We start from the raw sequence: 25,507 nt of genomic DNA on the forward strand, positions 1-25,507 counted from the left end.
GTCCAACATTTATCAGACAAATAACAAGCTAACCCTTAACAGATGCCAGACATACGACCAAGACAGGGTCCCCCACCATGCCGGAGTTTTTCTTTTCTTTTGACACTAAACAGACTTTATGACAACCCAGCTCTGCTAGTCTGGCTGTGTGTTCCAATCACTTCTTTTTCAGCTAAACAATCACACACCATAATTGCAGAAAGTGTTTTGCTGGTTTTTTATGGTACAACTTTAAGCTAGGGAATGACACCGGACTGGAACTCCAGAAAAGTTGTAATCTATATGTTGTTATTGCTGTGCCAGACTCCATTTTTCACTGTCCAACATTGTCGGTCAGCTCACATTAGTCATTTATTTATCAGCGTATTCTGTTTGGTTGCTTTTACTGTTTGTTCTCACTTACTGTAGGGTTCCTCTTGTAGTACTTTCACATCACTTGTGTTCAGCAACTGTCTTTTATTTATTGTCTCTTTGTTTTCACTCTGCTGGCCATTCTTTCTCATTCGAAAGCTATATGAGGAGGGAGAAAAAAATTAATCTGACATTGAAGAAAATTGAATTTTTGTTTTTATGTTGAGACTTCTTATGCAACTGGTGAACCTCACATAAACCAAGATCTGTAAAATAAGCTTTGGCTTTCTTCGCTTTGCTTTGAAAATGAGTTCTAACATTTGGACTGTTGGACTATTTTGCCAAGTATTTATTCTCATTTATTGGACTGCAGTGTTGCAGCATGGGCTGGAAATCAGAAGAAAAAAGCCTGTTTGATGACAAAACAGATTGAACGTTTATTAAGAGGGAAATGCTTCTCATCTTTTTAGGCCTGAAGAGTAAAACCAGATGCCTGATGTAATGTGGGAGAATACAAAAAAAAAATTAGAGGTAGGAGTTAGAGTTGTCTAAGTTGTCTTACTAAAGAGTATACATTGGTGTGGGGGTTTCGGGAGTTCACAAAAGGAATTTGGCTTTGGATCTGTGTGATGCAATGGATGTTGTACAGAGTTTGCATATCCTGCTCGCTTGTGGGACTACGAGTGATCGTTTTATGGAATGAAAAAGTGGACATAAGATCTACAGTGGGGCAAAAAAGTATTTAGTTAGCCACCAATTGTGCAAGTTCGCCCACTTAAAAAGATGAGAGAGGCCTGTAATGTTCATCCTAGGTATACCTCAACTATGAGAGACAGAATGAAAAAAAAAATCCAGAAAATCACATTGTCTGATTTTTAAAGAATTTATTTGCAAATTATGGTGGAAAATAAGTATTTGGTCAATAACAAAAGTTCATCTCAATACTTTGTTATATACCCTTTGTTGGCAATGACAGAGGTCAAACGTTTTCTGTAAGTCTTCACAAGGTTTTCACACTGTTTTTTTATTTTGGCCCATTCCTCCATGCAGATCTCCTCTAGAGCAGTGATGTTTTGGGGCTGTCGCTGGGCAACACGGACTTTCAACTCCCTCCAAAGATTTTCTATGGGGTTGAGATCTGGAGACTGGCTAGGCCACTCCAGGACCTTGAAATGCTTCTCACGAAGCCACTCCTTTGTTGCCCGGGCGGTGTGTTTGGGATCATTGTCATGCTGAAAGACCCAGCCACGTTTCATCTTCAATGCCCTTGCTGATGGAAGGAGGTTGTCACTCAAAATCTCACGATACATGGCCCCATTCATTCTTTCCTTTACACGGATCAGTCGTCCTGGTCCCTTTGCAGAAAAACAGCCCCAAAGCATGATGTTTCCACCCCCATGTTTCACAGTAGGTATGGTGTTCTTTGGATGCAACTCAGCATTCTTTCTCCTCCAAACACGTCTAGTTGAGTTTTTACCAAAAAGTTCTATTTTGGTTTCATCTGACCATATGACATTCTCCCAATCCTCTTCTGGATCATCTAAATGCTCTCTAGCAAATTTCAGACGGGCCTGGACATGCATGGCTTAAGCAGGGGGACACGTCTGGCACTGCAGGATTTGAGTCCCTGGCGGCGTAGTGTGTTACTGATGGTAGCCTTTGTTACTTTGGTCCCAGCTCTCTGCAGGTCATTGACTAGGTCCCCCCGTGTGGTTCTGGGATTTTTGCTCACCGTTCTTGTGATCATTTTGACCCCACGGGGTGAGATCTTGCGTGGAGCCCCAGATCGAGGGAGATTATCAGTGGTCTTGTATGTCTTCCATCTTCTAATAATTGCTCCCACAGTTGATTTCTTCACACCAAGCTGCTTACCTATTGCAGATTCAGTCTTCCCAGCCTGGTGCAGGTCTACAATTGTGTTTCTGGTGTCCTTTGACAGCTCTTGGCCATAGTGGAGTTTGGAGTGTGACTGTTTGAGGTTGTGGACAGGTGTCTTTTATACTGATAACGAGTTCAAACAAGTGCCATTAATACAGTTAAAGCGTGGAGGACATAGGAGGCTCTTAAAGAAGAAGTTACAGGTCTGTGAGAGCCAGAAATCTTGTTTGTTTGTAGGTGACCAAATACTTATTTTACCGAGGAATTTACCAATTAATTCATTAAAAATCCTACAATGTGATTTCCTGGATTATTTCCCCCCATTCTGTCTCTCATAATTGAAGTGTACCTGGGATGAAAATTACAGGCCTCTCATCTTTTTAAGTAGGAGAACTTGCACAATTGTTGGCTGACTAAATACTTTTTTGCCCCACTGTATCTAAGATTTACTAACACAGTATCTGCTCAACACTGTCTTTTTAGAACAGGAGGGGCGTCTTCATCTTATGCCAAACTGTCCCGTCAGATGGGAGGTTTGCTCTTTCCTCCCCCTTTCTTTGTCCTTTCAATTTTCTTATCACCTTCTTTCCCATCTCTTTTGTGTTTCCTTCTGATTTATAACCAGCCAGAGACGGTTGACTCTCACAGTTTGACCGCTCAGAGAATTATAGAGGGAGCATCAGGGGGCTGCATAAGCCAGGAGAATTCATAGGGAGGAGCTGCCCGTTGATGTTCCACAGTGACGTGGGGTAGTCAGGGTCTTGGCACAAGGCCGAAACTACACCAACGGAGCCAATTGGCGTTAAGGTGGTGAGCCAAAAGAATAACTGGAAACTGCTTCAGCAAAGTCCTTCAAAAAAATGCTTTCGAGTAAAAAAAAAAAAAGGCTGAAATAGGAAAACAATTGTATATTGAAAGCGCAGGAAGACAAATAGAAAGGTGAGTGATCAGGGTCAGCAACAGTCATGATTCAGAGTTCAGAATGAAAGTCACAAAAGGGTGAAGGGGGGGAAAGTAGACGGAGAGACAATGAAGCTCATTAGAAAGGAGTATTTAAGGAAAGCACCACAGACTTATCTCTGTTTGAAGCACAATGAACTCCACAGGAAATGCCATTCATTTACTTTATGTACGTGCCACGCGTCCTGGTTTTACAAAAAGTGTTCTTCCCGGGAAGACATTGTGTCACCACAATTGAAAATCTTACACTCTATCTGTGATAATATCGGGGTTTCAGTTGTTTTCTGTTCCTTCTGTCTTCAGATCCACTGTAGCTATATTTTCATGACTCAAAACATTTTACTTAAGCGGGAAAGCAAGTGTCGTTATGGAAATGTTTAAACAACAATAACAAGCAAGGCAACATGTTTTATTAACTGATGATCAAGACTACTGGTCTTCAGTATTGTATGACATTCACAAATGTCATGTTTTTCGCTTACTTCAAAGAAGAGACTCACATTTATGAGGTGCAGCTGCAGTCTTGCAAGACTCCTTCTGTACAAAAGTGTGTGTGTGTGTGTGTGTGTGTGTGTGTGTGTGTGTGTGTGTGTGTGTGTGTGTGTGTGTGTGTGTGTGTGTGTGTGTGTGTGTGTGTGTGTGTGTGTGTGTGTGTGTGTGTGTGTGTGTGTGTGTGTGTGTGTGTGTGTGTGTGTGTGTGTGTGTGTGTGTGTGTGTGTGTGTGTGTGTGTGTATAAAAGCTTCTCTTTCAGATGCATCTTTGTTTAGCTCATAGGCAATGTGTTGATGGTCCCTTCAGACCTCATTTGTTCTGAACATGTTTCATACTGTAGCTCAAGCCTGAGCTCATCACAATTCTCTTGGAGCTCAGGCAACATCAGGTAGCAAGTAAATGCATTTAATATAAGGGATTCACACTGTTTTCCCCAGCATGCTCATTGTCTCCCCAGCAGGCCCAGCTCTGAAAACAATCTACCTTCAAATAAACAAACTGAAGTATTTAGTGTCAAAAGACATCACGAGTTTTTTAAGATGTTGTTAATTTCCAATCCACATTCAACTGATTTTAAATCCATGACTCTTCTCTTAATCCAATCTACAGAAGTAAAAGTAATTAGGACTAGGATTTATTGGAATCATGTCAGTCTTAGAAAAAACTCCTCTAAACTCGCTTATTATTCCACAGTGAAAAAGGTTTACTCGCCACCACTTACACCCATAAAACGCAGCAGTACCAGCTTCACCCTACGCACATGTGGATCATGTTAATTATGGCTGATTCATAGAGTGACTGTGGTGGTGATTACCGAATCACATCGCCATTGTATTACCCTCAGTTGATAATATGGCTAATGAGCTATTACATTATGTGTTAAATGATGTCCATGAGTGTTTTATATACGGCATGTAGCTACAGCCAAGATCAGCCACATGTGGGAGGATATACTGGGTTTCAAGTTATACGAAAGGCATGAATTAGTAATAAGCCTACTGTACCGTAGAAAATTATGAGTGACACGACATGCATTATTATTAATGTAATTACAAGGTGTTTACTCATCATTTTATCATTACTCCAGAGTACTTTCACACTGTCTTCCACAGTTTGAATGCAACAAGGTCATACAGTACAGCATAAATATATAAAAAGTGCACATCGGGTTAATAATTGATTTTGATAGCTTTTTATTTGCTTTTGACTTTTTCCCTTGTTGACTTGCACTGCATGGGCATATACGAATAGAACCAAGCTGTATTACCTCATTAATGCCTGAGTCAACACGGAGGCTGACGGCAAAGACAGTTTCCTGTCTGTCTACAAACTTTACTCAATTGACTGGCATTGCTTTTTCTGGAGAGATGCATGTGTTGACATTTTACAGTTGCAAAAACAAGGATAATTGCCTCATCCCCCACAATAGCAATAGGCCAGAACTTGAATCAAACTTATATAGAATTTACCTGAACTATGTTGAAACTTTGTGTTGCAAGCTAAATGTCTCTCCACTCTGTCAACTCTGTCTGTTCATCTAATGACACATGCCAAATAGGGAGGTTTGCAAATTAGGAAGAAGCTATATTGTCTTTTAGACAGAAAAAAAATGCTAGAATTCAGCATATTGGCAGATTTTCTTTCTGTGCGAAAAGGTCATAATAATTACTGTTGTGATATATGCCTCAAGAGTTCGGGTCACTCTGTATTAAAAGCTTAAATTATGGTTATTTTATTCTGGGCAGTCAAATATGAACCTGTCATGCGTTTTTCGTTTCCAAAACTGCCCACGTGAATGTGCCCACACACCGGGCTTTGTGCTAACACAGTTTACTATTCTGTGAAAGTAGCAAGAGGCATTGCTTGGAGTCGAAGTTGTTCTTGAAACATTTCATAAAGTATTTTGATTTGTTTTGTTTGAATAAGTCCTTTTTTTCCCATTTATTTTCTGATGCAAGGTTGAGTAACACTTTCTTAATTTCCAAATTTCTTTCAGGATACCAAAATGTTTTCTCTCGAAATGAACAACACCAAGCCAATGAACCTCATCCTCGCATCACCAGGCACATACTTTGCCCTACACAACCTGCACCCTGATGTTAAACTTTATGTGAGTAGCTTCTTTTTCTTTTGCTGCATCTGGCCGTGCTCACACCTCGCACCTTTTTCTGGTTGCAGAGTTATTGGATATGTTTTGAGCTCTTTTTGTGAAGGGTTGCCATTGACACAAAAGATTGTCTAACAAGATCACACTAATCATTATGTTTTTTTTTTACACAGTTTATAATTTTTTAATGTATCCAGATGTATTTAGCTTCTGTCAAGTGCCAGATGTTTTGAATACAGTCTGCCACAGCTGTGCAGCTCTGGATAGTGAAGCTTAAGAGAGACAATGAACCATGTCTGTTTTCTGTGGATATTCCCCAGTGGCTGCTCTGCACGAGGCACGTTTGTGTTTTTAGCTTTTATCTTCCACACTATAAATCTGTAAAATAAGTTTGAGAGTTGCCAGCAACAAGCAGGGCTGATGGCATCGGCTGTAAAATGAATGTTCCAATAAAATTGGATGATCCGACTTTTACACACTATCTCCAGATTAAATCTATGAATTAAGTCCACGGAGGCCAGGACAATACTTTATTCAGCTGCTTGAGTTTCTAGTTAATAGAGTAGTAATACTGTTATTGGGAAAAGTGTTAGAGCAGTTGTGTTAGCTTTGTAATTGTAGTGTCAAACTATGTTGGTGTTTAAATTGGCATTGGCCTGGCTATAGAACAGAAAAGCGTTGTTTATGTGTAACAGTCTTTCAAGCTAAAAATGTGTAACATCACCAAGCTAAAAAAAACATTACCTTAAAAAGGACTTGGTTGAAGTAATGAGATTGAGTATTGATGTCATTGGTAAATGACCTAATTTATTCATTAAAAACTCTTATTTACTAACTAACTTAATAACTATAAATAAAGCTATATTAAAACTATTGAGTGTACAGTTTTAAAATGACCGAGCTACAAATAATGTATAGGTTGCGTTATTTATTTATTATAATTTTTTTAAATCCTATCGGTCCATGTTGTGAGCAGTTTCAGCCTCCTGTGCTGTTGCATCAACTCATTATTATACATGGTGGTGTCAGAGAGCGTCTGTCAAAGTTGTACTTTTTGAGATTAAAAACTTTCTTGAAAGGAAAAATCATAATGAATATTCCATCAGCTTTATTTCTTCCCACATACTGACAAAAGATTTTGGATGGCTTGAAAACGTGTCTTTGGCAACACTTGAGATTTGACAGTCTGCTGCCAAATGGTAACCTTTAAAGGTCCCATGTCATGGCCATTTCTACTGATCACAATTACATTGTTGAGGTCTACTAGAATAGATTTATATTGTGCAATTTTCCAAACTCACATTGGTTTCTCATACAGCATCTCTGTATAGTATGTGTATTCACTCTCTCTCCTAAACGGCTTGTTGGAGCTCCTGCCTGTGAGCCCACTGTGCTCTGATTGGTCAGCTCGCCCACTCTGTTCTGATGAGTCCACCTCCGTTACAGCGGAACATCAGTGATTATGTTACAATGGCGTTAGCAACCAGAAAATGACACCAGTACTGACAAACAGATGAGAATGCTGCGCGGGGTCTTGGTGCCGGTCTTGGGACGTTGCGCGGCTCGCTGCTGTGAGGAGCGGACAGTGTGAGCTGGGTTCATTTCCTGCGTGGGGGCTGTGAGACATCGCAAATGGATGCGGGAAGGGGGGGGGGGGTGCTGAGGGGGATGCAGCACCCCCATCTGCGAGACTCCACTAGCACCCGCACCCCCAAACGCGGCGCACCTACAGTGTAAGCGCGCCACAGTTTCGCCACTGCGAGGCTCCACTAGCACCCGTCACTGTACCCAGGAAGAAAAAGAGAAATCTCCAACGAGGCGTTCTGGGGCAGCATCGACAGGTGTTTTCTGTGTTAGAGTTTTATTCGCTACAGGGTGTACTTTGAGGGTTTGTGACTCTGCAGACCGTTTACATGCAGAAAAACCTTAATAACACACAAGGGGATGGGTAATAACCGGAAAAGCATGACATGGGCCCTTTAAAACATAAGCAGCTCATACTGTACTTTCACATTGGGCCTATCATGTTGCTGTAGCTGGTTGTTCATCTTACATGTTTTGCCCTTATTAGTGCTCATAAGGGCAAATGTGTGGCAGCTGACTCGCAAGTTAGAGCTCTCCAAAAGTAACGATGATTTAATATTTACTGTGTTTATAACCAATATGTCAATGTGCTTCAGACATGAATAAAAACTACGCAAAATAGAAGAAAACGCTATAAAATGCTTGAAAAATAGTCAACAGTATTGTGCATTATGAGCAGATGCACATAACAAGTAGAAAAACACAATACATTAATTAGAAATTACAGCTGACCACTTACAATGGTGAAATGTTAGGAGAATGTCATCGTGATATGCTGACAGCAGTGTGATACCACATCCTGTATCATGTCCTGTCGTGAGCCTGGACAACATTGCCTGTGACTGCAGGATGTTTTCGTGGGATGAGCAGTATCACTGGGGGATAATGTTTTACTGCAGATTGCAGTGTAAGAGAAACAGCAGCTGTTCTGTGTCTGAGAAAGCACGTCAGTGGCTTGACAGCTTGGCTCAGTGTCACAATCACAGCTCTTGTTGGGTTTCAAAATCCAACCCGAGTACATAGACTTGTTTTAAATAAACAACACACAACAAAAACATGTAAAAGGCACAATTTAGTCTATTACGTTTTGTGAGTTATTATACTTTTTAGTTAGTCGCAAAATACGGGTTTCCACTTTAATTCACATATGCATTATGATATAATCACCTAAAATAAACCTATAATACTTTATGGAAGAATCTGAGGTCAATCATCAGGCGAAAATATGGGTCATTATCTGAAACTCATACATCCACCCCAAAACAGACTAACAGGAAATAAGTATTATCAGAACTAACTTGAATATCTGGTAGACGGTGACACATTTAAAAAAAAAACAACAACTTTGAGTTTCTTGAACTTTACTGTGAGCCTGCAAAATATCAAACTGATAGTCTAATCTGAGTTATGTCCCTGTAATCATTCAAATGTTAACCATTGTTATTTCGCTTGTTTCTTCCTGTCCTCTGCCTGGTTCTGTCGTGACTGGCTTTCCCTCCTTTTATTTCTGGAGATTCCTTTCACGCTAGATTTGATCTTACGTCAATCAAATATTAATGTAGAAAGACCAATGACTCTCTCAGGCTTACTTGGCTTTCACCATTTGTTTCTGTCTTGCTTTGTGATGCAAGAACTTGCGCACGTAACTCACACACTAGACCGGCTAGGAGAGGGACTTTCATTATTTAAACAAACATACATTAAACATTAACTAGCTGATTTGCAGAAAATGCGGTGACGCTATGAGCTCAATAATGTTTAACTTAGTCCAAATAAATCTATGTTTGAGCTCAAACTTAATGAATAAAGTGATTAAAACAAAGCATATTAAAACACAAAGTAAACTGGTGACTGATTATACCCGTCCCCTTGTGTGTTATGAAGGTTTTTCTGCATGTAAACGGTCTGCAAAGTCACAAACCCTCAAAGTACACCCTGTAGCGAGTAAAACTCTAACACAGAAAATACCTGTCTATGCTGCCCCAGAACGCCTCGTTGGAGATTTCTCTTTTTCTTCCTGGTACCAAGTGACGTAACGACGACCCAAATGGACCAATCCGTGGAGCTGTTACGCTAAGTCCGTGTATTGGTCCAAATTGACCGATCCGCGGACTTACTCACACACACACACTCAATCTTTTCTCAGTTGCAGCTCAGCCGATTTCTCCTCCCTGAGACGGCGGGACGCGGCGAGGCTGTGAGTCGGTGTGTGAGCACACACAAACTCCCAGCCAGGCTGCAGGTGTGTGTGTGTTCGGGCTGGGTTTCGCTGTGTCTCGCTGTCTCGCAGACGGCCACTGGGCTCATAGGGAGGGGGGGCAGGAGCTCCAACAAGCCATTTAGGACAGAGTACACATACAGTAATACACATACTATACAGAGATGCTGTACGAGAAACCAATGTGATTTTGGAAAATTGCACAATATAAATCTATTTTAGTATACCTCAACAATGGAATTGTGATCAGTAGAAATGGCCATGACATGGGTCCTTTAAATCAAATCCTATTGTACTGTCATGACAAAAGCTGCTTGTGAGTGTCGATGAGAATGAGTGTTTACAAAATAAGTACTTATTCAGTACTTTATTTTTCACTTAGACCTTTGTTCTGCGGGAGAAGAACAAATCGGTGTCAATTTATAAATCCGGTTGAAAGACTAACAATATCAAACTGGAGCACATAATCATTTCCTTTCTTAAATTGTTATTTAATGAGTAATGTTTTTACATACTGTAGGTGTAACTGTCTACAAGCTTACTGTAGACAGTCTCCACTGCAATGTTCACAATACCCCCCCCCCCTCTTATTCATGCAAATGTAAACTCCATTATTTCCCATCGGCCCAGACGAGGAAACGGCAGTGTCTAGTCGATGGGATGGATGTATATATTTATACCTTGTATGGAGCCAGATTCCAGCCGACTGTGGTGACGCACAAAGCTAAAAAAGGTCCCATTTCCTGGCCCCACTCAGGAAGCAAAGGAAAGACCATGGCTCCAACAGGGTTGTGCAGGCTGTGCTCGTGGACACTTAACCATAATAAACATTTCTTTTTAACAGCACCCTGCTCAGAGAATAGAGGGAGAGCTGAGTGGAAGTCAAGAAAAAAGTAATAGAATCAAAGGGATGGGCTTACATGTGTGATATGACAAAGTATGAGCAGACATGATGTGTATATAAATAAAAGGCTGACTCAATTTGGTGTTGTTGTAACAAACATGCTCTTGTTTTATAACCTACAGTTGGTGATTCTGACTGGAAATAGTATTTAATGAAACACATTTTCATGACTTGCGCTCTACTTTCCAGGTAAAAAATGACTCCACAATTATCCTTCATACTAATGTACAACACGACAACGTCTACAAGAGAGACGTTCCCTCTGAAGATGAGGAGCTGGTCAAGTGGGCGAGTCAGGAGTTTGGGGGTGTAACTTCATTCACCACAATCCGAAACCTGCAATTAGTGAGGTCAACAGGAACAAAAGGTGAGAGTTGTTTTAGAAAATATGTTTTTTACACTAACAGGGTTTCTTCTATTTACTTGTTGGTTGAATTAGCAAATTCGGAAGAAGTAAATTACAGTACAACTAGTAACATGCCAAAAGATGAGTGAGGATGTATTTGGAAAGCATTATACTGCATTATCCATCAGATTGCCAAAATACTGTACACAACTTTCTGCCGCTTTAAATAGTTTCAAAGTCCCACTATGATTTGTATCTAGAGTATGCTATCTGCATCTTTGTTTGGTCTAAGGCAGTGTTTGTGTTGCCGAAGGGAGCAAAGGAAGTGCAGGGGCACAACATACAGCTTACATAATTCAGCAGAAAGTTTGCAGTACAGTAATCACTGCTGCATACTGTGTTTGTTTACACATACATCTCTCTCTTAAAATGTAGAGGAATCTCTCTCTCCTCTCTCCTCTCTCTCTCTCCTCTCTCTCTCTCTCCTCTCTCTCTCTCTCTCTCTCTCTCTCTCTATCTCTCTCTCTTCTCTCTCTCGTGCTCTCTCCTCGTCTCTATCTCTCATACTCTCTGCTCTCTCTCTCTTCTATCTCTACTCCTGCTACTCTCTCTCTCTCTCTCTCTCTCTCTCTCTCTCTCTCTCTCTCACACACGCTCTTATAAGTGTGTGGGAAATTTCCCCTAGTGTGAATCACTGACAAAACACTACATTGCATCAAAAAAACATGTTCACTACACTAAACACACGGAATACACCATATATAATCTACTTCCACTTTTCACATTGTACATGTACACACAGAGACTACGGGTACTAATGTTGACATTTATTAGATGTTTCCAGAGGAGCGCTATGTGTCATCCTTTACCCTATGCAGCAGTGAGCTAAACAACAGCTTGAGCAATAACAGCAAAAAACCTGAATTTAATAACTAGAGGATCTGTTTAGAATGACGTCAAATATGATGAAATGTTGTGTTTTAAGCCATCTGTGTTTTACTGACTCACAGTCAAGGGCATTTAATTCAAGCAGTGCCACAGTTGACGTTGCTATTTTGTTGTATCCCTTGGCCCATATTGAGGTGTTAGGTGAACTTGTGTAGGCTTTGTGGTAGGCGTTTGAAAAGTCTGCAATGACTATACAACAGTGCTTTGCAATGAAAGCTTGCTGAGGATAAAATAAGGAAATGTCCCTCAGGTTGCTTTTAATGTCTCGATGTGAATTTAAGAGAATGCTATTGCTGGTGTAAAGATGTTTTTCACGGAGTGGGAAAGACAAGAATATTTGTGAAGTGTCTATTTGAATTGTATCATAATGAAGAAAATGTTGATTGCACAATGTAACGGCTAGGGCTGGCTAACATATTAATACTATAGCAATAGCGTGACATGAGCACTTAATTTAAACATTACTAATTATTATTTCTCAAAAAAATCTCACTGTTTGAATATTTTGTGGAAGCCGTCAACCCTATAATATTGTTGCATTATCGGTATCATGGTACTTTGTCATAGATGTTGTGATGTTAGGTGCGCATAGGCTTTGTAGACTCAAGCAAGATGGCAACACAGTTGGACTGATAGTAAAAGTCGATTAAAATGATAAAGCACTCAAAAATCATTCTATTTGCAAATACATTTCCACATGAAGGGAGATTGTTAAAAGTTTTCTCTTGGAAGATGGAGGAGGCTTGGCTTAAATTCAACCCTCAATATATTCAGGGTATATTCGTTGTATTTTCCAAGCATATTCTTGTCAAAATGTGGCTCAAATTGTTGCTCGGCATTGGCAGACTATTGGTTTGATAAGGTTATATGAGGTACTATTGTGGGCTATTTCTCCCCCATTTCAAGCATAATTTCTTGGAACGAAAATATGCGTAGCAATTTAAGCTCTGCAACAGGATGCACCTGCAAACCATCAGTCAGCATTATTTGGTCAAAGGCTGAGCGTATAGTGAACTCTCATGAGACTGCTCCTGGAACTTCTCCCATAGCAGGAAAGTTAAGGTACTAATGGGCCTGACCCGGCAGTTTGGTTTGATGCTGCAGGCTATCGCTTTCCAGTGTCGGCCACCCAGTAAAACTCTGTAAACAGAATTTATTTCACCGATTAGCAATATTCTCTGAGCATCACTTACATTGAAACTACCCTGTTGTATTAATAGTAAAAAAAAAAGGCTTACATTGTTATTTCTTATTGCCTATGTTGGCAGAGCCGCTACCCCAATTAAACATTTGGTAACAAAAGTGCCATCAGTCTATCTTTTTGACCTTTCTTGTTTCTTTGTTAGACTAAGCATGCAGGAATAATTGTATTTCTCAAATGTGGTGTTTAGCCAAATGCATGTTTGTGGTTTTACAGGAACCAAACCTGGCTCCTCTAACTGCACACTGAGAAATGAAGATGCATCAGAGAAGCACTTCATGAAGATTGAAACAGTACCCCTGGCTACATCTTGCTCCCCATCACCACAGAACCCAAATGATGAAACTGAGCTTCACATCATAAACATCCCAGAGAGTGCCAACCCTTGGTAAACCTAACGATCCACACAGCATGGAGCCTCCTGTATGGTTTTTTGTTTGGCAAAAGCGTTATAATGTTTATTCTGATTCTTCATATTGCAGCAATGTATCAGTTCGCGTTGACGCTAAGAAGACCAGCGTGTTCCTGAGAGGCCCTCAGGGCACCATATGGACCTTCATCAACCCACTGCACACGCAGTTTGGTGTAAGCTAACACACACAAACACACACATAAATATGTGTTGTCTCACAACCAAATGTAAAATAGGATAAATGAGTACACAGACTCCACTCAATAATGGAGTGATATAGCTTAAAAGGGTTAGAGGATTTCTTACACACAGTAAGCTTTCCCATGCCTGTGAACATGTTATTGTGTGACTGCTGCTGGTAGACAGTCTCTAAGTGAATATTAATAATGTATTTAACCTGGTCTTCTCCTTCTCTACAGTCTAACAATGACATCGTGCTGCTGGCCTTCCCAAACAGAATCCCACCTTCAATTACACTGAACAGCGACAATGCAGTGGATGTGCAGAGGAAAGCTTTAGATTATTTCAAAGCCAGTACTTTCACCAGCTACACTGAAGTCACACCAAAGTATCCTATGGTCCTACTGGTCCTTAGAGACAACGACATCCCTGAAGGTAAGACCATTTCTTAGCTTTGAGGCTTTTTTTACAAAGAGAATAGATGGAGTACTGCAAAAAAAGCCAAGCACAAAGATGGAACATTTGGAAGATGAGTGCTTTAATAAGTCAAAGTAAACATATATGGCATTTCTTTTGTTGATCCATTTTTCCCTCAGTTATAAAAACTGCACCAGTTACCCCCACCACCACTAATGCCCCCCATCAGATGCCCCTGCTGATGCAGCTGTACACCTCCCCAGACTACCTCTCTCCCATGGACCCTAACACCAAGGTGCAGAGTGACAAGAGAATTTATGCAGAGGTAAGAAATCATTCACCCTCTTCGCTGTATTTCACGCCTCTTAACACAACGTTTCAAAATCCCTTGAATACGCTTGTGTATAATTATTTATTTCAATGTGAAACACATTCACTTTTATACCCACAGTTGTACACTTGTGCTTAGCGTGCTCTTTCCGTGCTGTTTAACTGTGTTTGTATCTGTTTCCTGTAGATCTCTGGGCAGACCTTGGGGTTCATTATGTTGACCATCAAGGTGATCAGCTGCTTTGTGCGCTCCACTGGCTCATGCCCTGTAGTGAAAGAGCTGCCCTTCATGTCAGAGGCTTGCTCTGCAAATGTGTGTCCCAACAGCACCCGACTGAGCTTCTCCTTAGATCAGCTCCACGAACTGACGACCACCACGTGGGACCTGGAATGCTCTGTCAAACTTTGCTACAGTGAGGTAGGAGTCAACATTTGAAAAACTACATGACACAACTCTTAACCTGTGCTACAAACTTCCTTTGTTTGCCTGGAATATTTTGTGGTGAAGGTCATTGTAGATCTGTTGTGGTGGGACACTTTTTTTGAGTCTTAGCCAACAGCAACAATACTAAAGCTTGAATGTAGTTTTTCACACACTTATGACAAGTGACCTTTTGGGTATGGTTAATAACGCATTTCTTTCTCTGCCTCACTAGAAATGTGGAGATGGAGGAAGAGTGAAGAGGAATCTGGAGGTTACCCAGCCGTGTCTGCAACCACCAAGTGAGTTCAGTTTAAACTCCAAAATATGGATCAGTTGCCATTCCCATTCTGCTCATTGGAACACATTAGAACAAATCCCAATGTGCTATTAGGAAACTAGACTCAGGTATATTGAGTTAGTTAATTTTCTACTCTTTCTCTTCTTACAAAATTAAACTTTCCAGAGAAAACATTACCCCAACATTCACAAAGCATTTGAATATTTGGTAGATTATGTGTAGATAATTTTTTGTATTCCTTTTGTTTTTTTATGTAAATATTAATAATTATAAATAAAAGAGTATTAACAAATTGCCTCGTTGAGCAAGAAAGTGCACAGCTAATATAAACATCTGCATCACTATTAAGTAGTTGATCATTTATTTTATTTGTTTCAACAACACATCAAAGAACAGATAAAAAGACAAATTGCTTTTTGAGTAATGAAAATATAAACTCTGAGAACATATATTACCTTATTTTGCCTAAGGGCCTAGTTGCTCGTCTGGTGCTTGGCCATTGAATCGCAAATCATTTTCTTCCCAATTGTTGCTTTCAGTGGGGCGCGGGCGGTTGTCATAGCAGTGAACTCAGGATATGCAGTGAAGCCAGTGAGGGGCTGCGAGGCCGGGGCCCTCGTCCTTTAGGAAGGTCTGCAGGCTGACCTTGTGGCCACAATCAGAAGTAATGGCCCTCAGGGGAGGGGGGGCTTCCTTTGTGTTTCCAAGGGGTCTGACTGTGTTGCTGTCAAAACACAGCCACTGAGCCTGCTGCTATTGTTGGACCATTCAACACAGTTGACTCAAACAAGGAAAGATGTCATTCTTTACAGAGAAAATAGTCTCCAGACAGATGATTAATTCATAGTAGAATTCAAACATTTCAAAAAATACAAAGGAAGAAGATGTTGATTCAATGCGGCGTTCCGTCAGACTTCTTTGGAAGAACTGAATGTGTTTATTCCTTAAGCTTCCTTTATCCTCCATTTCCTCCTAGAGGAGAAAGATAAAGGTTGGTATGTCAGTGTTGCAGCATACAGTGCTGCTGCAGCAGACTGAACCACTCATCCATGCTTTCCTGTTTCCTGTTTGTCCCCTCTTAGTCTTTGCGTTTTAGTTTTAACTTGTGCAACACAAATGTTTGTGTTTTCCTGGAGACCTGGAACTAAATCACCGGAATAGTGCTAGTTGTAAAGGAAAGTGTCAGATTAATAGCTTTGTTTATGTAGTTCTATTCATTATCCAGTGTCAGAGATACAAAGGGTTATATCGGCTCCATTCCTGTTTGCTAGTATTCATACAGAGGGCTCTGCCTCCTCCTGTCCACCTGCAGTGGAGCGTCTGCTTCCTGCTCTTGTTTATTCAGCTTTGCTGTCAAAGCCTCACTTTGTACAAACCATCACAGCAACTGATTACAGAAATAAGGTCTCTAGAGAAAGCCTGCAGAAGTTGCTGTGATGTTTCTGGCTCATTCAGGGTCAAGGAATGTTCCTCGTTGACAGATCAACAAACTGGGTTGGCTCTCTGGGATGCAGTCGGAGTAAATGCCCACAAGATGTCACTGTTGTGATCTGGGTCATGTTTAAATCACTTGATATTTGTTTGATCAAATGTACAAAATCAGGCTTTGTACTTTCCTAATGTCTTACAGTTCAGTTAAAATGTTCTGTTATAGTCATTAAGTTCATTCAGGTTTTTTTCATGAGCAATAATACTGCACAAAGGGGTGACTCGTTTCTACTAAACAAACTCACTCTCTTCTGTCCTTCATGTCCTCTATGTAATGTACTTCAGGACAGGGAGGGTTATAAAGCCCAGTGTAGCACTTAGCCTAGCACATTCCACCAGGAGGCAGGAGGCAGGTGAGAGGAACTCGTGCAAAGGTGATGATTAGTTTCTTCCAAATGTTCGAAATACTTGGGATGATCTCTACAGGTAGCAGAAGATGTGAAGAAGGAAGGGTGTGAGTTTGTGTTTTCTTGATTTGACACAACACACTTCTGTTTTTTGTACGTATAGCCTTGCATAGCCAACATATATTCTTATTTGATGATTTTGGTACATAATTTAAGTCTTTAAAAAAATGTGTTAATTACTTCCCAGTTAAGTTAAAAATATAAGATTTCAAACCTTCCAGCTGCTTTCTGTCAAAGTGATTTAGACATGATCTTGGTTTAAGTTTAATTAAGTTGGTAAAGAATATCATGTTTGTTTTCTGATTAAAAAGCAAAGATCAATGACGGACGAGTTTTAGGTGAAGTCTGAGCGAAGGGGGAATATATCAGTGATTTATTGCACAGCCTTATTGAAAAGACATCTCTCTCAAGGTCATCCATGCACGGCTTTGCCAGACCACAATGAGCGAAGCAAAACTGTGGGATGGCCTTGCCATGCTCGCCCAGATGTCAATGCCACAGTGCTGCATGTCATGGGCTTGAGCGAGTCTTAGTGTGTGCCCGTTCTCTTACTCTTTCAGAGCTGATTTAAGAGAAAATTATATTTTATTGCTGCTGGCTCAGATTTTTATGTTTTCTATTAAGTTTGTCAGAAATGAAGGACGTTGTGCGGGGCGAGCACACAGAACCATCAATGCCAAACTTGATTGTAAATTTGTATATTTAAATTAAAACGGAGACAATGTTCAGTTCAGATGGGTCGAACCCTGCCAAAACAATGTTATATACTGCGTGGGCTTTGTTTAAATTGCCATGGTAACTAGAAGGGAGAAAATGTACTATTAAAAGATCTTGTGCAAATAGAATATATTTTTACATAGCTGCTGTTTGTCGTTTCTTTAAATCTATACCATCAATATATATCACTATATCTAGTTATCTTTTTTATTTATCTTCATTCAATTGTTCTGTAATTGTGAGAAGGATTTGTTTTTTTATTTGTGCATTCCAACAAACTCCTACACCTTGAATTCACAATGAATTTGCCTCGGTACATAATATTCACTAGACACACCAGTGGGTGTTTTGTTGCACTGCAAGAAGATTTGGTTCTGGCAACCGGTACTTCTGGTTTGCTGTACTTCTCAGGAGAAATCAGCCAATCTGATGAGGTTGCTGAAATCTTTGAACTTTTTGCTGTTCCCGAGTGAAAAATAATATTATATATATTTATCTCTGGTTCTGAAACAAAGTCTTTGCATCAACAACTATCATTTAAAAATAATGATGTTGACACGAATGCAAAACAAAATCAGAACATTATTTGTGATTGACCACCTTCTGTATATCAAGAGCATCTCAAGTCATTATTTTTGGCTTGTACTTCTGTGAAACCCTTGCTGTTTTTTATCTGAAGCTTGCATACATTGTGATGTTTCCTGTGTATGTTTCAGCCCCACCATGCTTTGATTTCCGCCTACCTGGCGTTCTGGGCATTGCATTTGGAGGGTTCCTGATTGGAGTATTACTTATTGGAGCACTGTGGTTTATCAAAATAAAAACAGGTAAATATATATATTTTTTTTAATATTGATCTAAGTTGATATTCGTCTGTATTTGAAATTGTCTCAATATGATTTCCTCAGGTTACCCAACTGGACTGGACATTAGCTCAACTGCAGCTAATCTTCCTGGTAAGGGCTTTTTTCCTTTTCTTTCATTAGTATCTTTTCTATATTTTCCAGGTTCTTATTGGCTTCTGTCTCATGTTTCTTCAGGATGTCCTTGCTCAGGAGCTAAACGACAACCAGTTTCTACCAACCCTTCCCCTTCTGAGAACAGTAGCGCCAATGCTAGCATTGGAAGCACCCAAAGCACACCGACCAGCAGCATGGCATGAGACTATGGTCATCTCCACCTCCATCAGAGCCACTGTCTTCCTTCAAAGTCACTTATACGGGTTATGTGCTTTTGTTTTCTTTATCAATGCTTAAAAAGCATGTCCTCTTTAAATTCTCCTTAAGGAGCACAACTTTGACCCACCAAGCCTGAAATGGATGTGTCCGGGGAGTTTTTTTTTTTGGTGGATTGGAGGGGCTAGTAGCTGCGAGACGGATAACAGAAGTCTAATCAGTGGCCTCTGACGCTCACCTCTGTATCCTCTCTGTTAAGTCAAGCTCCTAGACAGGAAGTTAAAGAGGGCAAGAGGACAAAAAAAAAAAATTGCTCCCAGCAACAGGAAAAACAAACCATATCCCCCAAGAGCTTACAGGAAATTCACTGCATTCCTTCCAATGAATTGTGCTTGCGTGATGGCGGCACAATAATAGTTAACAGGAGACAATCCAGTCAAAAGATTGTCTTTGAAAAACAGAGGAAATGCTGTTTTGCATTCACATCTAAGCTTTTTAACTCCAAAGGGCTTCTGGCTAGGTCAGTCCAAAGTGTTATCAACAACGTCTCTGGGACTGAAAGGCTCATCATGTTAGGATCTCAAACCCGCCAATGAAGTGCTCACTTAAAGGGCTATTCGTCTTTATTGGAGTTTGAGGTCAATAGTTAACAGCTACCTCCTGTTATTTAGAAATCTGGAGCTAAGTTTAAACTTAAAACTAGATTTCTCTGGTGAATTGATATTATTTTCTGCTTTATACTTAATTTTATGTTTTATTCTGTGTCACTTTTGGTTAATCTTTTAGTTGATCTTCTGGGTCATTTGTAGCTCACAAAACAAAGTTATGGTGCCATTTCTATGCTATCCAATAGCTGTAAAGCTCCTTTTTATGAATGTCTGTCTTTCATTGTTTATTGAAAGTTACATAGAAATATACTTACACTTCTTAATTACTCAATACAATTATCATACATTTTATTATTCCCTCAAGGAAGCAATACATTATGCACCATTAAAAGGAAAAACGTGTAAACTGAGATTAAATAATCACTGTTATAATGCAAATTGCAACATGAAGAGATACATGGCTGTGTCCAGAGCTGAGTAATGTGCTTATAATGAGGAGTTTGTACCAAATCTCTGACGTCAGACTTTTGCTGTATAAGGATTAAAGCGCCACTAATACAGCTACGCCCACAGGGTGGAGTTTCCCAAAAATAGTCTGCCTGGATGTTGAATTCCAGTACTTTTCATTTGCACATATCCATTTTCAGTCCAGCAATATTGCCTGACAATTTGTTGTTACCACCAGCATAGGCTACTATGAATTATACGTCTGTGGTAACATCCTTAAACGTATACAAACATGAACATGAATATGAATGTATTGCGTTTAACTGTTTCCAGCCAGGTTTAATCATAATACTACATTCTATTTTGATGTGTGTTTGCCTCACTGAAGGCAGTCAATTATGTGAGATGAGAAGCTAATGTTTGTTTAAACAAGTGTGTTACAAAACCCAATTTCTGGTGAGAAACTGACCAACTTAGAACTGTTGATTAGTCGCATCATATATATATATATATATATATACCAAAAAAACAACCCCACCCCAACTTTCCCAATCTTGTACATTTAAACTTCCCATTTAAGTCACCAGTTCTGAATACAGCCTACTTGGACTAGCATGATCAATAGTGAAAACTGTATGAGAGCAGATTTGATATGTATTGCAACTAGATATCCTCATTCACCATTTCTACTTCTACCAATACAAATAAAAGCACACACAATTTGTTATTTACAGTACATAATCGTGAGCCTCAATTTAATTCAGAAAATCATCTTAAGAAGTAGGTTGGGTTTAGTCAAACAACAGACTTTCTCATAGATTCCGCTGTTAGTGTTTAGTCTTCAACACAAAGTCAAAGTTCAATTATTGTTACATAAGTTATGTAGTTAAATAAGTGGGTGTATGCACATACTTTTTTTTAACCCAACCCACAATCTTTTCCTTACCATTACCAAGTAGTTTTAATTGTTAGACATGATCTGCACTGCAGTGTTGCTGGACATTAGTTAAAGAACATTCGAAAAATTGGGAGTGCTTTTTTCGCACGATGGCGTACGGACTGTTGTATGAGGATACGTTAGTTGCAACTACACATCAGTCAATCATTTATGCTTTTCACCCATAGTGTTTTCACCCCATGAAGAGTGCTTTAAAACTCAGATTTATTTCCAGCTGTCACACAACATGCCAAATGCTATGGAAATTGACCTTTGTGAGAAACCAGTTTAATTTTCTAATGATTAATCTCTGCTAACCCTAAACCCTGCAGTGCTAAGGCTAGACAGAAAATCTCATGAGAGCTAAAACTGTAGTGACGGTTGATCCGTAAATCCAATATTTGGTTCAATGTAGAATTGTTCATGTATTTTCTTTATTGTATTGCCACTCTGTTACCTCTTTGAACATATTCCCAGCACGTTTTGTGGTATCAGTCAGAAATGTGTATTCACAGTACATAGCTTTGGCACAAGCACCAACATTGTGACTTTAAAATGTTTCTTTATAAACATTTGACTCACTAATCTACTTATACATGCATATATATATATATATGTATATATTCACACTCCCGATAGTTACTTGCCTTCTTTAGTTAAAATAATTTATTCGCCTTCAAATGTAATCACAGAAATATTCAACGTTTCCGAAGTAACTGCATTTCTAAAATGTCTCCTCATTGTATGTGAGCCATGTAGCTTCTTAACCCCTCTCCTGCTCAGTGTGCGTGCATGTACAGTACATTTATCTGTGGATGCCTAATCTCCTTTGTGTATTTTGTGATACGGAGAACAAAGAGGGCCAGTACAAATTTCCACTTGAGTATTTGTGCAATATGATGAGATAAACTCCTCTGTAATGTCTATGTAGTTTTTTTTTTTTACCATGTTTTTTATAACAAGTGTTGTATGATATTTTTACTTTGACACATTTTCTCAACATGCTTTGTTCTTTTACATATTTGGAGAACTGGGACCATTCCTAATCATGGGCACTTATCAAATGCATAACATTTGTTTTGTATTGTAATCTTTGTTTTGTTAGCCTCCTATAACTTTGAGTTTCAATAATATTGTAGTCACAGACAGTGCGTGTCACATCACATGTCAAAGACAAAAGTTTGACTTTTGCTCACCCTTCAATTCCCCTGCTGTCCAAAACATGGCATATCTCTGCTGATACTGACATCCTGACATTGTTGTGTGTTGTTTTTGCTATCTTCACTGGGTGCGATGGGGATGTATTCTGAAAGACAGAATGTCTGTCCAAAGACACATTCCCAGGAAGAGTATTCATCATTCACGAACTTCTCCTTCACAGGGAACGCTCAAACTTAAGAGTAAAAAGGTTTGGCTGGTGAGAATATTTTTCATTTAATTTTAGGATATCTTTTCTTTTAAATGTCAGGTAATGTTAAACCAGTCCCAGGGACTGACACCTTCTGTCTGAGCACTGACAGTAAAATCAGACAGGCTGCCAGTTTATTCACCTGTAGATCTTCGTTACCTCTGACAACAGCTTCCTCCACAATGGGTGTGCGTGCGTGCGTGTGTGTGTGTGTAACTATACCTATGTATGTGAGCAGATTCTTTCTCCAGCCCCTAACAATGTCCAAATTATGAATTCTTATTAAAGAAGCCTGAACAACATGTCAGAATGTCTCCTTAGATTTTATCTAGTATTAAATGCAGAGTAACTTTTAAACCATTTAAAATGGAGTTCATTTCTTGAGACAATACTCAACTGATGTCATGTACCTTCATGTTGTCTGTGAACCAATATATGTTTTGTCTACATTTATCTTAATAAAGTGAATATGACAAACGTTATTTGAGTTTTCTGGTGTCTGTCTCACAGCATTTCAAATCAAATCAAGTTTTATTTATAAAGCACATTTAAAAGCGATTTTTGGTCGAGCCAAAGTGCTGTACATGTAATAAAAACACATTACTACAATCACAATAAAAGACAATAAATTACAACATATATATAAAAAACACAGGGAATAGTCAGGAGTCATGCTCCGCTCTGACTAGAATGCCAGGGAGAAGAAGTGTGTCTTAAGAGTAGATTTAAAAACCCCTAGGATCTAGGCAGACCTCACATGGAGAGGCAGAGTGTTCCAGAGCCTAGGGCCAGCCGCTGCGAAGGCTCGGTGACCTCTGGTTTTGAGCCTGGTCTTGGGCACTACCAGCAGCAGCTAGTCAGCAGACCTTAAAGCTCTGGCTGGGGTGTAGCGCTGGAGGAGTTCAGCTATATAGGCCGGAGCCAGCCCATTTAGTGCTTAGCGGCATTGTACTGGGTAATCACATTATGTGGGTTTGGAAAGCAGATGCTCCTCCGATCTCCAGGGACAAGTTATGTCATAAAGTAATACAAAAGCACATTTGGAAGGTCTAGAATTATTACACATTTTAAAATGTTTAAACAACAGTGACAAAAAGTAACAAATACAATGATTCTGTATTTGCTGTAAACTACTAAATATTGTTGAACATGCTGTGGAGAAAATGCCCTGTTCTCAGTCTGGTGTTGTCAGCTACGAACGCTGCGACACCGTCACTTGAGGACTTGTTGCCTCTACACTAGGTGCAAGCTTCCTCCGTTATATTCTGTGTTACTGATATGATGACACTTCCACATGAGAACTGTTAGCTTAGAGAGACTTCTCACATCATTAGCAACAAAGATGAAAATGTGCCTTCTACCCAAGAAGCGGACATGTCTGGTTTGGCCTATTGACTAATAACCGGGATTCTCACAGTTGAAACAAATCAAATCCAAAGCCTACACAACAGGAGTCGAGATAAAACTCTGAAAAACAAGTGTCTCCGACTACAAGATCTTAGGAAAGAAAATCCTTCATTGTAACATTATTTTCACAGCATCCACTTTTGAAGAATTTCTCAGTAGCTGATTGAATATTCTCATCCTTTACAGCGAAAGTGAAATTAGCAAGATTAAAATGTCAAACAAACAATACACCATTACAAGTAAAAGTCCTGAAATCACCATGCTACTGATGCACATCCATAGACAGATAGTACAAATGTACTGTATTATACTGTATACTTATCGGCCTCTGAGTAAACATGACAATTACCTTGATACATGATATTCTTTACATTTACTTTGTTTATCTTTTTATTTGTATTTCTCACACACATGCTCTATTTTTTTTTAATGTGGTTCCTAATATTTGTAGTTATTAAGCTCTTATAATTATGCAGAAAGTATCATTTGGTGTTATTACATATAATCGGATAGAGCAGAGCATGCAAATGAGTGATGTGAAACACAATGAGCTTAATGAAATGAAAACATTACACTAGAATGGTGTTATGAGTCATATTACCTTTATTGTAAGGAGAAATTATAACAATTGTGTTGTCTTTCATGGATAGCCTTTCCTAAGGTTTGAAATGTTCCTTCTAATATACAAAAACTTATTTCAGGACTGGAGTCAAGGCACACAATACATGTTTATGGGCTGCCGTCATCTCCAGATATGACCATGGAACCATTTGACCTTCAGAGGCTGCATTATCTGACGCCTTTGTGTGTGTGTCCTTGCAGGCTTACCAATTCAGCTTTACATCTCTGCACAAATATTTTCTTTTCTACAAAAGTACATAAATCATGCAACAATTACCTAAGGGCAAAACCTTTCATCACAGCTCTGTAATAAAAAAATTAAGGTGTAAATCAGAGAAAAGGGATTTTTCTTTTCTCTTGATGGGATCAAACAGGTTTTTTTTCTTTCTGAATAAAGAAGCAGGCATCGGTATTGGATGGAGCTATGCACTTTAAGGATATTGCTTCTATATAAATTCTCTGTCTTTGAAATTGATTGTAAAAAATATAGCCACTATTTTCAAAAGAAGAAACGGAAACAAGTAGGCTACAGATGGTGATTATTGAAAGTTTGTTGGTCAGTTCATAGCCTCAAATCACTTAACCAGTGGCGAGCCGTGACTTTTATACCTAGGCCCTCTGACCAACCTTCCCTCGAAAAAAAGAAGAGATATTACGGTATACTTCAGCGGAATATCAAAACAACGGCCCGGGGTGCAAAACGCATCAATGACAGCGACCCTCTTCCACACAAAACAACATCATTTATATAAACACCTATCATCACAGGGCACCCACAGCCAAGTAACAATTACAAATGAATTAAGTCGGCACGGCGGCCCACATTGAAAATGACTTAGGCCTACCTTTGATGATAAATCAGTGAAACACAAAGTCCATCCTCCTGTCCTTTTGGATGAAGCACTTGATGGCGGGGTCATGCAGCTGATCCTTTGCCACTCCAGTTTATCATTGTAACTCAATCTTGAAAATGACTCGGTTAATAATTTCGTCATCACTATCACTGAAGTGAGCCATCATGAACGAACTTATGCTAATCATAAATCTATCGATCGTAAATCTATCGGTTAGATTTATGATTCGAAAATAATAAAAGTAGGGTAGACATGTGGATATTATCCGGCTGAACAAAACGTGCATTTATCTAACAGGTTCGTTTTCCACAGACCTTATTTCCAGCTATTTTCCAAAATCCTATGGAGAAATCTCACTGCTTTCTGTCGAGGGAATCCGAGCGCAGC

The 25,507-nt window shown here is 39.5% G+C and overlaps 1 protein-coding gene across 2 annotated transcripts in view; it reads left to right on the forward strand.

The window, feature by feature from the left end:
* eng (endoglin) overlaps positions 1-22,720 on the forward strand; it is a 39,525-nt gene extending 16,805 nt beyond the window's left edge. For both annotated transcript variants that reach the window (XM_034204635.1, XM_034204639.1), the window contains exons 4-14: positions 5,679-5,792; positions 10,685-10,862; positions 13,207-13,378; positions 13,473-13,575; positions 13,822-14,017; positions 14,179-14,324; positions 14,517-14,747; positions 14,986-15,052; positions 18,380-18,490; positions 18,572-18,619; positions 18,704-22,720. In XM_034204635.1, the coding sequence (XP_034060526.1) occupies positions 5,679-5,792; positions 10,685-10,862; positions 13,207-13,378; positions 13,473-13,575; positions 13,822-14,017; positions 14,179-14,324; positions 14,517-14,747; positions 14,986-15,052; positions 18,380-18,490; positions 18,572-18,619; positions 18,704-18,825 (1,488 nt within the window). In that variant the 3' untranslated portion in view covers positions 18,826-22,720. The remainder of the gene's footprint in view (positions 1-5,678; positions 5,793-10,684; positions 10,863-13,206; positions 13,379-13,472; positions 13,576-13,821; positions 14,018-14,178; positions 14,325-14,516; positions 14,748-14,985; positions 15,053-18,379; positions 18,491-18,571; positions 18,620-18,703) is intronic.
* The last annotated feature ends 2,787 nt before the right edge of the window (positions 22,721-25,507 follow it).

This window comes from Gymnodraco acuticeps, unplaced genomic scaffold (genome assembly GCF_902827175.1).
Source record: "Gymnodraco acuticeps unplaced genomic scaffold, fGymAcu1.1, whole genome shotgun sequence".
Lineage (NCBI taxonomy): Eukaryota > Metazoa > Chordata > Actinopteri > Perciformes > Bathydraconidae > Gymnodraco > Gymnodraco acuticeps.